The following is a 12976-nucleotide window of genomic DNA, read 5'->3' on the forward strand; positions in this document are numbered from 1 at the left end:
AACAGAAACCAATCACGTGAAAATTCTAGCACCAAAGGCTGTTGTAAATTTTAGGTACAGTCACAGGAGACGGTGTTGAGACTCAAGGAGGCAATATAGTCTTGCAGTTTCTGCTTTAGCCAGACCACATCTTGAGGATGGTAGGTTTCCTTCCTTCCGAACTATGTAGTTACTAACCAGAGGAAGTCCTTGGAAGGCGTCCAAGGAAGTGAAAGTCCTGAAAAGCATGTCAAATGAGGAAGAGCTGGGACAACCAGAAAAGACAAGACTTAGAAGTGACATGAAAGCATCTTTCAAATATAAGAAGAGCTGATGTTTGGAAAAGATAGTTGGTTGGTTCTGAAACTCTCAGAAAACAGAAAGTGAAACTAGAAGAAGTGGTCAGAACTATTAAAAAGCACTTTCTCCAGTAAGAGCCTTTCCAAAGTTGAATGGAGGCACTTCTAAAGGTCAAAAGCCTCCCAGGTTACTCATTATCTTCAATTCAGTGACTGTCGGTTGAGAGCCTTCTTATGCCATTTTAAATGCTTGAAATGGATCAGTGAGGAAAACAGACGAGAATCCTCACCCTCGGGTGTTTACATTCTGGAAGGCATGGGGAAACGTTTAATAAGCCTTCCAGAATGTGTAGTCTGTTGGAAGGCGAAAGAGTTATGAGAAAAAAGTACAAGATCCGAGGGATGAGGGGAGGTGGAAGGGGAGTGGGGCAGACCTTGGTTGCAGATACACTGTCAGAGCAGGTCAACCTCACTGAGGAGGCATTTGAGCAAAGACTTTGGTGAAGGGCGGAAGGGAGTTCTCTGGGGGAAGAGCATTCTAAGCAGAAGAAAAGAAAAAAAAAAAAAAAAAAAAAAAAAAAAGCCAAGCAGCAGCTTGATATGGGAGTACGCTGGCACCGAAGCCTCCTCTGCAGGAGTTTAAGCAGAGCTTGGCAGAGCATCTGTGAGAGAAGCTGAAAAGACAGTTTCTGGGTGAAAGCTTGGACTCCATGACTTCTGAGGTCTCTTCCAATGTTTCTTACTCCCTGAGCTTCTGATTCTCTGATAATTCAGAGTAATTAATTTGGTAGCGATGAGCAGGATGGATTCAAGAACAGAAACACCAGATCAGGGTTACAAATAAATGGTGAGACAAATAAATGGGCAAGACAGATAGTGTAAACATTTCAAAATGCTGACAATGTATTCACATATTGTAAGAATATTGTGTAAATCATGTAAAGCATGTTTGCAGACCAAATCTTGCCCAGGGGCCACAGTTTGAGACCTTTGCATTGGAGAAAGTGAAATCAGTTAAGAGTGTAATGATATAAGCCACACGTAAGGTTGTGGACAGAAAATCAAAGGAGAATAAAAAATAAAAGAAGAGATCTGAATCTTTGGTGAGAATTCTTCCTTTGTTATGATTTGACAGAGAACCAAAAGGAAGAAATAATCAAAGATTACTGTGTGGTTGAGACTCCAGGAAACCAGTTCACACTGCCTTTGCTCTTTCTTAAGCAAGACTCACATTGATTTTTTTCCCCACCTATTATTAATGACCAGATATTTATTTGCCTTTTCATTGTCCTCTTACAAATAATCACCTATAATTTAGGTACTTAAAGAAAATATCAGCCAATTCAACCTTTCTCAATTAATTCGAATCTATAATGTAACTGTAGTCATAAAACTTTTGAACAGAGGCTCAGAATTAATTAACCGCAACAATTACAGAAACAGAGATAAAACTTTTACTCTTAATGTTTAACTTGTCCTGTTTCCTTGTTGCAGGTGCCTTTGTTTGCAAGATGCTACCATTTGTCCAGTCTACTGCTATCGTGACAGAAATTCTCACCATGACCTGCATTGCTGTGGAAAGGCACCAGGGACTTGTGCATCCTTTTAAAATGAAGTGGCAATACACCAACAGAAGGGCTTTCACCATGCTAGGTGAGGATGTACCAGTGGCCATATTGCCATTCTTTACTACAAAACACACAGAATTTCTTCAAAGTGAACCATTTCAATGAATCAAGTAGTTTCTTGTCTAGCTTGTAGGCATCGGGAAGTAACTTCAGGATTTTAGACCCTCCCCATTTACCTTGACCCTCACTCCTTTTCTCCTTTAGGCCTACCCCCACACTTAAAATCTCCCCTTTCAGAGTTACTTCTTCAGTTTAAGTCTTAACCTTTTAAGCACTACTTTCAGGTAATTTAAGATAACCTTTCAGTGGCATTGCCACGTTAACATTTATTAGATTAGTAACCTGTCATCCTCAGGTAAGAGGCGTCTAAGCTAAAATGCCCTTCTTAGAGCAGGTAGGTTTTGATAAGGGAAGGAAAGGTGCTTTTCAGAAAGGTAGAGAACAGGGATGCTGCTCAGAGGTGGCCCCAGTGGTGAGGCCACAGAATGAGAAGTCCACAGGGCTCATGCGAACCCTGGGTGCTGAGTGCTAGAAGTGCCTGAAGAAGATATATTCCATCCACTTCAAAATTTTGTTTCAGGCCTTCCTGAATCCTCAGTTTGCTGTAACTATTCCTGAGTCAGCAAGTCATGAGCAGGGACCTCTTGATAAGTGGCAAACTCGAAGTGATGTCCTAAAGCCTAGCATAGTAACACGGAAGAATTTCTCTATCTGATCATGATAATCGAGGCATTTAAAATCTTAATGGGCTTCCCAGTGTTTTGAATGTATGATAGTTCACCAATGAGAGATTGAGGGAGCAGCTGATGTGATAACCAAAGAGAACAATTTTTACTAATATCTCGCTTGGGAGGAATGAGTAAACATTTATTTCTGCTGTAAGAATTTAGCCAGCATGGGAGAGTAGAATTACAGGAAGAACCCCTGAAGGCTTTGCAATACCAAACTCATTTTACATAGTTTGAAATGAATAGATAAATCAACAGGGAAATATCTGTTATTTTAAGTTAGTTTCAAATGTATGGCATACCCTCCCTACAAAGAATTCAAAGGCCTCATTTCTTTTAATAATTGACATCTTTCCACTTTCAAAACATCTGAAAAGCATGTGTGGGTGTGGAAAACTGGTGAAAAAGGAATACATGGAGGAGGGAAGTTATTAAAAAAGGAAAGAGAAGTAGAGAGTCCACGGATCTGAAGGAAAAGTCAATAACAGGCAGTCAAGGCAATTTCTACTCAAGAAAGTCATGGGAGACAGAAAGGATTCTAAACCAAGGAGTCTCATCTCCCCATCAAGCTTTCGTGCAGCGTTGCCTGACATCTCTCTCTAGCTCTGTTACAATGGGAACCAGCCCTGTCCTCATGCCCAGTACCCCCTAGCTGAGACTGCTTTGCCCCCAGGACCACATCCGCAGAGACCTGCTGGACCTACTTGCCCACAAGGGTTCACAGATAATACCAGTAATATAAATCCAACTCTGGCCCTTCTATCTCTGAACAGGCAGTAGATCCAGAAGGACTGGCAATGAGTTAAGCTAATTAGACTCAATTCCTCCAGAATTTCCACTAAAGATTGGAAAAGCAATTGAACGTAAGATAATATGAGATACTGATTGGACCAGAATAGAATAGATGTGTATGGCAATGGGGAGAGGGATTGATTTGTGAGTCTTATAGCTGTCTTAAATCTTTGAATAATAATGACTCTCTCTAGGCAGTGCCAGTTCATGTGTTTCTTTATAATAAACCCCAGTGACAGTTTAAGTGAGTCTCAGTTTCTTGGAACCCTAGGCAATATGCTGTTTTCTCTGTGGTGCTACTCAATACAGAAAGAACAAGAATTTGAGTGGAGAAATTACTCTCAGAATTGATGTTCAGTCTCTTGATTCTGGTCTCATCTTAGTCTGTTCAGATTCTCTTTTGTTCCCGGCTAAGGACACATCATTAAAGCAATTCCCTCAACAAAAACATAGAGGACAGGGAATTTGGAAAGAGCACTCTGCTTTCTGATGTTTTAAGTGTTTGTTTTTGTAAATAAGGAAACAATACTCATGTTATGATGCTTAAGCTAAATGGTAATTGTAGGAAGAAATCATAGATAATGATCTATATCATGTTTCAGTTATTCATCTGTTCAAGAACCGAACATCAGGTGCTTGATCAACACCTGCTGAGGGCCAGGAATGTTCCTTGGACTCTTGTTTGGGGAAACAAACAAACAAAAAAAGTAAATTGCATTGTCTTTGCCCTCAATGAGCTTAGAGGAAGTTGAGAAGAAACACTAAGGGCAGCAAACGACTAGAGGGCACGTGGAGACAACAGGAAATTAGCAGTCAGTTCTGTCTGGAAATGATGGTGGCTTTCAAAGATTTCCTAGAGAAAGTGACATTTGAGTCAAGCCCTGGAACCTGAGTTCACAGATAGTGGGAATAAGGTGCCAATCCAGGATGACAGTGTCGGGGCACAGAGCAGCTGAGTGCATTCTGGGATACAGGGACTGAGAGCAACTCTGTAAGTTCTTCCATAGAGGACCCTGGTTTGAAGAACATGGACAGAAATGTAAGAGGAGAGAGAGGTAAGTGAGAGAACCTCAGGAACCATGTGAAGGGTTTGGGTTTTATCTTATAGTCACTGAAACTCTATTCAGGAGTTTTATTGTTTATTGTTTTAAGGAGTTTTAATTAAGTATTTAAAAATGTTTCAGGAAGACTATTCCAGCAGCAATTTTAAAGATGGTGAGAGAGTGGCCGTGAGAACAGGTAGAACTCTGCCCCATTTGAGGGCAGAGATGACTGCATATAAGGCGTCTTTATGCTCAGATCATCTGCTTTATGCATAAGCATGCGTGTGTTTTGCTTTGTTAATGGACCCATATTCTGACGATTTTAATGTTTTGGCAGGTGTGGTCTGGCTGGTGGCAGTCATCGTCGGATCGCCCATGTGGCATGTGCAACGCCTTGAGGTAGATCAGGAGTGGGATGGATAGTCATGTTATTGAAATGTTTCCCAGCCCTCTCAACAATAATCCGATTTCTTCCTGCAAATTTGTATGAACCCAATTATTTCACTGGAAAATTTTTCAAGTGGAATAAAATCATTCGTTTCAATATTTTTCCCCCTCTGTTTATTTAGCTCTTCCTTGATCTTATGTTGCTAAGATTTTAATGCTTAAAAGAAAATTTACCAGGGTCACTTTCTGTATTTTCCTGCCAGCTGAACATGCCTTTCCTAGTGGCCTCCAATGTCTTGTTACATTTGAATAGTTCAATGGTTGCTCTAGATTTTTCTTTTATTTTTAAATCACATTAAAAAATTGTCATCAGTTATCTGCTTATTAGTTGAATCTCCTTCATAAGTCCTTTCTTATCTATCTCCCAAACATTGACAAATTGCAATTTGAATTGGAATGTGTGGCAGGATCATCTTATCTGACCTCTCTCCTTCCCTTACACGTTTATCGGATGGGCCCAGCATTGCTTGGGGATCCATGGTGGAGGGAGCACGGTGTTGTTTTTGGTGACCCAATCTCTCCAATGGGGCATACATACTTCAGCATGTCCTGCACAGGTGATCTAGCCCAGACGGTAGTCTTCAAAGGCAGTAGGGAGTTGTTCACACACTCACTAAGATAATTTTTTAGACCATGTATCCTTTTTATACCTTTTTAAATTGACAGAAGCAAATGTGAAACTATTTTGGATATGCAGTGTCCATTGGCAAGGATAACAAATGAGTCCTCAGGTAAGGGTACATTGAAAACATGACTTGATTTTTTATGTAACTGATCTATTGAATGAGCTGGACTCCATAGGTGAGAGCAGGAGGTAATTTTATTCTGTCCCTTGCTACCTATTAACAGGGCCCAAGCAGGCCCTGTTACTCTTCCAACCGTTCAAAGAGCAACATTCCTCTGGTCACTTTCAGTCACAACAACAGTGTTAGCTCTGTGGTTAAATGCCCAGCCCAGTGTCACAATCACATAAATCCAATCTTTCAATCAATGCAAAACAACCCCTTCCCCTCAGCTTGAGCTATTTTTAGGTCTAGAATCCTACAATATGGAAAAGGGGAATGATCCCCTTTTTCTTCCCTTCCTTACTGTGCGTTTCTCTCTTCCCATTCAATTGACTGCCTCTGGCTCCTTGGAAGCTGGTGAGAAGGGAAGGAGAGGAAGGGGCAGGTGTGCTCTGGTATCGACGCTCTCTGCGCGGGACTGTTGCCCATGATCGACTCTCTACTTGTGGGTTTTTCAAAGATCACATCACTGAGGCTTCTGACTGCCATTCCCTTCTCCAGCAGGCTGCTCATCAAGACCCTGGAGCTTCCACAGACAACTGTATGCGGCCAGCTCTTTTCTCCAAGGCTGTCCTTCCCCCAGCAGGAATCCTGTACCAATGGAATCCTCTCATAAATGACCCAACCCACTCCTCATTTGTGGGCTCCATTCCTGGCCCCTAGACACAAGGGGACTTGTCTAGTTCTTTAAATAAAATTATTTTATCATATGCTCTAAATATAATTTAAATATGTGACTCATTTAGTTTGCAGAAAATGCATATGGAATTGGCAAAGCCATTCCTTACTGTCAGAAAATTCAGCCAAATCAGATTTGCTTTCTGTCAGGAAGTATGATTTCATTTTTCATACCAGATAAATGTATTAATGTGCATCCCCACGGCCACCTTCTCACTTCTAAAATTCTACGGGAGAAAGTGTGTGTGAGCACGCACAAAGCCTGAATTTCTCCTGGGTGAAACAAATCGCCGCCGACTTCACCTTTTCCACCACTGAAGTCCTCTCGCTTTGCTCTCGCTGGGCTCTATCTCAGGAGTGATGTATTTGACAACTTTCAGGAGATGGACAAACGAGGTGTTTAAATTAAAATTGTCATCACGTCTGCCCCTTCACTGTATGAAAAATGTGAATTCACAACATCTCACCGTTGAAGAACCTTTTTTTTAATGCCAAGCTTTACCCTGAATAGAAATATGTTTAATATAGAGAAAAAGCACAAAGCCCTGTCATGTATTTATGGTTTCTTGATCATGGTGGCTTCACTGACATCAGTAATTCAAACCACCTCCTTTTTCAGTGCCTCGTAGCAAGACTGGGGCGGGGTAAGAGATCTTGTTCATGTAGCTGGGGAGAAGAGGGATTAGAAACGAAGAACCGGGAATGTAGAGCCAGCACAACATCCAGTCTCAGGCTTCTCTTAGGCAGTGGCATTTTAAATATTTTAATTATTTTAGAGAGAGCTAGAGAGAGAGCACGAGCAGGGAGAAAGGGCAGAGGCAGAGGGAGAGAGAGAATCCCAAGCAGACTCCCCATTGGGCTCAGAGCCTGACGTGGGGTTCAATCCCAGGGCCCTGAGATCATGACCTGAGCCAAAATCAAGAGTCAGACACTTAAATGCCTGAGCCACCCAGGTGTCCTGAGGCAGTGGAATTTTAGGGAACGCATGGCTGCAAATAGAAGATCTGAAATTGGCTCCCTTAAAGCCATCTGTCCGTGCCCTCAGAGAGTTTGTGCTTGTGCCCCAGGGCAACATGTACCTATTTGGAGACTTCTGGGGTAGCTTTGTGCCTTAAGATCTGCCAATGTTGTGCCTGTGGCTGTTGGCCTTTGTGGGCTCTGCCTACATGGAGTGAGAATGAATTTCACTTTATATTCGGTTCCCAGGGAGTCTGGATCTTGAAATTATTATTCAATAAGTGTCTTCATCCCTCATTTATTTGTAAATAACACCTCCATCAGAGCTTGAATTTTCTTACCTTTGATGAGTATACCAGGAAGCTTTTTCCCTGGTTCAACTGACTAAAGATTGGTGATAAAATCTGCAGGAATGAAGGCAGAAATACATCTAAGACCTAGGTATTTTCCACCTGGAAAGCTCTAAAGTGACTAAAATGGCAATAGTTGCGCTAAATTCTCTTTTGTTCTTTTTACCCAGATACATGACTCTTGAATATACTTTTCTTGGTTTGTCCCTTATTAGCATTCACTATTAGTGTTAATATTGCTATTAATAATATTTTGAACTCATGAGTCTGTCAGAAATAGTATTAATAAAAAGACATTGCCTTCCTGTAAAATATCTACCCCAAAGGCTTATAGATAAGTCTGAATATTTGTAGACCAACAATAGTTTGAATTCCAATTTCTTATTCATCTCAGAATCTTAGAGCTATCCGTTGACTTTCTAAAATCTTTGCAAAGCAACCTGATCATTCCAACCTGAAACAGCGGTAACAAAATACAAGCTTTCTGTACTATCAATTGAAAGACATCTGATGCCTCGCTAAGATTTGTCTCAACCATTGAAACAAAATAATGTAACATTAAACTAGCTGGCATGCCACTACGAAATATGTTTTTCATACATACTTTGGTGGTTGTAGTGTACTCTTCAACTGGAAAGAAATGTTCTTCATCTGGACTGGGTACATACTCTGGTCAAAGAGTGTAGCTCCCTTTCACCGAATTGAAAAATCATGACCATAGGGTAAAATGCGGTGAAAGATTAAAACAAAATAAACAGGCTATTGACCTCAATTCCATTTAAAATAGAAGAGAAAGTATAAAACCATGAAAATGTAAGGAATGAAGTGGAAAAATGGCACTTCACGACAAAAGACCAATCAAAAATATAACTCATTTGAAATATGTACCTGTGGTGGATACATAAGGATCTGAAAAATGCAGCATTCCTTACAATAGTACTTGGCTGCTCTGTTCTTTTGATGCTGACTCTGGCTCCTCTAACTGGATTGTTCTTATGTTAAAGATTAAGTATGACTTCTTATATGAAAAAGAACACATCTGCTGTTTGGAAGAGTGGGCCAGCCCGGCACACCAGAAAATCTATACCACCTTCATCCTGGTCATTATCTTCCTCCTGCCTCTGATGCTGATGCTGGTCCTGTACAGTAAAATCGGTTATGAACTTTGGATAAAGAAAAGAGTGGGGGATTGCTCAGTGCTTCGAACGCTTCATGGAAAAGAAATGTCAAAAATAACCAGGTCTGTTTAATGAAATACTTACCTCTGTTTAAAATATTTCTCATTAGTCGTGCTTGAAGGAGCAGTTGCCAGAGATCTCTGAATTCCCGGGAAATCTAGCCAAAGTGCCATTTGTAATTCATGTTGAGGGCCTGGGCTGACTTTAAACTCTGGAGATTTTAGGTATGGTAGGAATTTAGAAAATTTAGACAATCGTTACATTTTCATCTCCATGTCAGTATGATGTGGTGGGAAGAGCTGTGGTGTCCTTCCCGCTGCTCATCAGCCACATGGAGCGGGTGAGCATCCTTACTCCTAAGCCTCCTGCTGTCCTCCTGTGTACCAGGGAGCTTAACGAATATCCGTCCTCACTTCCTGCTACCCAAGAGTGATGCTAAAATACAGGAGATATATATGAACATCCTTTGGTGACCAGAGTATGCTATTTACTTTAAATTATTATTATTGATATATAATAAGGGCTTTCTTTTCTGATCAGATTCTTTAATAAAAATTCTAAAACACAATTGTAGTCCATTTGGCTTATTTTATAATCTACATGGATGGCTATTACAAACAAAAACCAAAACCTTATAAGGAGTTTTGTGGTTTGATGAAATTTTTTCATTTCTTCAAGTGTGCAGCGACCTCTAGTGCCCGGTTTGCATGAAGCAATCGTCCCTGTCACTGCGGAGTGCTGGGTTGTGGCGCACCCTGGGACTTACTGATTTAGCTCTCCCACTTCCTCAGAAGAGTGCGCTTCAGTGTAAAGTGAATAAGAGCTTAAGGACTGAAGTTAAGCTGCCTAACTTTAAGTCCACACTACCCCTTACAGTTTAAACGCTTTACTGGTCATCTGACTTTGCAAGGACTTAACCTTCTCCATGCCTCAGTTTCTGCATCCATCAAATGGCTTACTGAGAAGATGAATGATGTAATCCATGCCAAGCATCTAGAAGAGTGCTAGAGCCATCGTGAGCATACATCATAAGGATGTTTATAATATGAGAAATATAGGGATGAGGGTAACAGCAATGGGAAAAGACGAGAAACAGCCCACAATTAACCTGTCATAAGCTTTATTAATATTTGAAGAATTATGATTGAGAGATTTAGGCTCAAACTTTATTTACGAACTTTGATATCAATTTGACAGTTTTGCCAAGAAGTTAACTAATACAATGTATCCTTATGGGTTTAGGAAGAAGAAGCGAGCTGTCATTATGATGGTGACAGTGGTGGCTCTCTTTGCTGTGTGCTGGGCACCTTTCCACGTTGTTCACATGATGATTGAATACAGTGAGTGCTTTTCATTCTCATTTGATAGAAGTTCTAGCTCATTTCCTGTTAGAATGGACAATGAATCATTGAAATTCTTTGCTCTCCACTTGGGTAATCAAATATCAAACATTTAATGAGTTTCTATCATGTCTTCAAGACCACCAGATCATTACATGGTAGGTAATTATGTATGACTTTGACTAAATCTTTAATAATTACCAAAGATGCAGAAATGTTTTTGAGTCTTCTTTCATGCCATGCCTCCCCTTCTCCCTAAGCCATTCAAACACGGGGAGAAGCGTGACATCCTCTGCTCTCTGGTTTGATTTAGAATACTGACTTGAACCACGTGAATTTAATGACACCTCCGATTTCAGCCAGACCCTCAGTGTATTACCTCTGATAATCTGAGACTTAACATAACTCGGGTGATTGTGTTTCCATAACACAAGTGAACATTTGAATGGTAACTGCTACCCCTAGTTTACATGAAGCTTGGAATCAAGCGGAGAGGCAGTAAGCTTCCTCCTGTGTGCTGGGCGCCGGGCTGCGCTTGTGAGCCAAGACGCTCTAAGAACGAGGACGCATCACAGAGCTTCTGTTTCTTCAGACATCAGATTGCTCTTCCCAAAATTGTCTTGAGACTTTTATCATGCCTTGTTAAAGTGTAAGTGTTCGGTAAAGACAGAGGATAAACAGAAATTTTGCTTTCTGCTCATTAGAACATAACGCATTCCAGACTATTGCTTTTTATTTCAGGCAATTTTGAAAAGGAATATGACGATGTCACAATCAAGATGATTTTTGCTATAGTGCAAATAATTGGATTTTCCAATTCCATCTGTAATCCCATTGTTTATGCATTTCTGAATGAAAACTTCAAAAAAAATTTTTTATCTGCAGTTTGTTATTGCATAGTAAAAGAAACCTTATCTCCAGCACGAAGACATGGAAATACAAGAATTACAATGATGCAGAATAAAGCAATGTTTGCCCAGAGAGAGAATCCTGTGGAGGAGACTAAAGGAGAAGCATTCAGTGATGGCAACATTGAAGTCAAATTGTGTGAACAACCAGAGGGGGAAAAATATCTCAAATGACATCTTTCCCTCTTCAATTCTGAACTTTTTGAGAATTATGCTTTAGGCAGTGGGCACTAATTATAACAATGTCTTCATAATTAGTACCGTTCGCAGCTTAATCAGAAGAGAAAATTATTTTGAGCAAAGGTTGAAGAATGTTTTATTCTTAGAATGATAAAAAGAAGTAAACAAATCATTTTTTCATAAAAAATATACATGAAAATGTTGAAAAATTAGTAAACCATCCTTCTAGTGAACCATCATAAAAGTGGATTTAAGAAAAAAACTTGTACAGAAATAAATTTCTTGGGTAGTACTTTTTCCCCCAATGCAGTCAATGTAATATGACTTTCTTTCTTTTTCTTTTTCTTTCTTTCTTTCTTTCTTTCTTTCTTTCTTTCTTTCTTTCTTTCTTTCTTTCTTTCTCTTTCTTTCTTTCTTTCTTTCTTTCTTTCTTTCTCTTTCTTTCTTTCTTTCTTTCTTTCTTTTCTTTCTTTCTTTCTTTCTTCTTTTTTTAGATTTGTTTATTTATTTTAGAGAGAGAGGTGGGTGGGAGGGGCAGAGGGCGAGACTCTCAAGCAGACTCCTCATTGAGCAAGGAGCCCAGTGGGGAGCTCCATCTCAGGACCCATGAGATCATGACCTGAGCCAAAACCAAAAGTCAGGTGCTTAACCGACTGAGTTGCCCAGGTGCCCCTATAAGTTGACTTTCTATTTTTTGCTAAATTAGATGAGAAAATAACTTAAAAATTATACCTTCTTTCTTGAATAAGTTAATAGTTGAATACAGTAATGTAATTTTCAGTGCACAGTTGAAGCTTGGTGATACAGTCTTTTGCAAATGAGATCTGTCTAATAATCATGAAGGCAAAGAAGATAGAGAAGCCACAGAATGACAGATGAATGGGATTTAGAGGCAGATGCCCAGGTGTGAGCTTCTTACAGCCCTGCCAGCTACCACTGCCATGATGACTGGCAGGGCACTGACCCACTATAAGCCTCTGTATTTTCCTGTGCAGATGGGGCGGTGCCTCCTCGGCCTCCCAGGGCCGCTGCCAGCACTTTGCACTCTAAACCTCCCCTTTCTTTCCCTTTTGCTTCCCAAGAGTGGCCCTCAACCCTGTCCTGCTTTCCACCCGTGCCTGGTTTGTAGCTGGTTTCTCTAATCAAATGAAAGCTATTTCTGGGATCCTCATGTGTAGGTTGACTGTTATGTACGTAGACCAATCTATCTCACTATTTCCATTTTTAAACCCCTTATTTTACAAGTGGGACAAAAGACTGTTATATAAAAGGACTTTTTGATGTAGTTAGCAGATGAGAGAGAGAATCAACTCCAAGCCCATGAGATTTTACTGTGCCCAAGACTGACCCCCAAGAGAGCGAGGCCAAGAAGAGGTCCCCACCCATATTCCTGACCTAAATCTCTCTTAAACTTAACCCCTCTTCTTTCCAGTCCTCCTGTCTTACCCTCAAATGTCATGGAACCAGTGACCGTGTCCCAGGTTCCTGTCACTTCCCCTTTAACATCTGAGATTCCCAAAGTCCATTCAGAGTCTCTTGGCTCACATGTTTCTTCTGCCTCCAGTTTTCCAGAACTTACTCTTTTCCCCAGGAAGGACAGAAAGGAAGAGAAGCTCAAGAATTCTCAGGGTATTTCACTTGTGAAGTTTTAAGTTTTGGGAACCAGAGAACTCAGGCATTGGGA

The 12976-nt window shown here is 40.5% G+C and overlaps 1 protein-coding gene across 1 annotated transcript in view; it reads left to right on the top strand.

Annotated features, from left to right (window-relative positions):
• Positions 1–11346, top strand: part of QRFPR (pyroglutamylated RFamide peptide receptor) — a 39755-nt gene extending 28409 nt beyond the window's left edge. Inside the window, 5 exon segments of the mRNA XM_034661742.1 lie at positions 1773–1931; positions 4807–4868; positions 8691–8926; positions 10107–10204; positions 10946–11346. Coding sequence (XP_034517633.1) covers positions 1773–1931; positions 4807–4868; positions 8691–8926; positions 10107–10204; positions 10946–11346 — 956 coding nt within the window.
• Positions 11347–12976: the final 1630 nt, after the last annotated feature.

This window comes from Ailuropoda melanoleuca, chromosome 5 (assembly GCF_002007445.2).
Source record: "Ailuropoda melanoleuca isolate Jingjing chromosome 5, ASM200744v2, whole genome shotgun sequence".
NCBI lineage: Eukaryota > Metazoa > Chordata > Mammalia > Carnivora > Ursidae > Ailuropoda > Ailuropoda melanoleuca.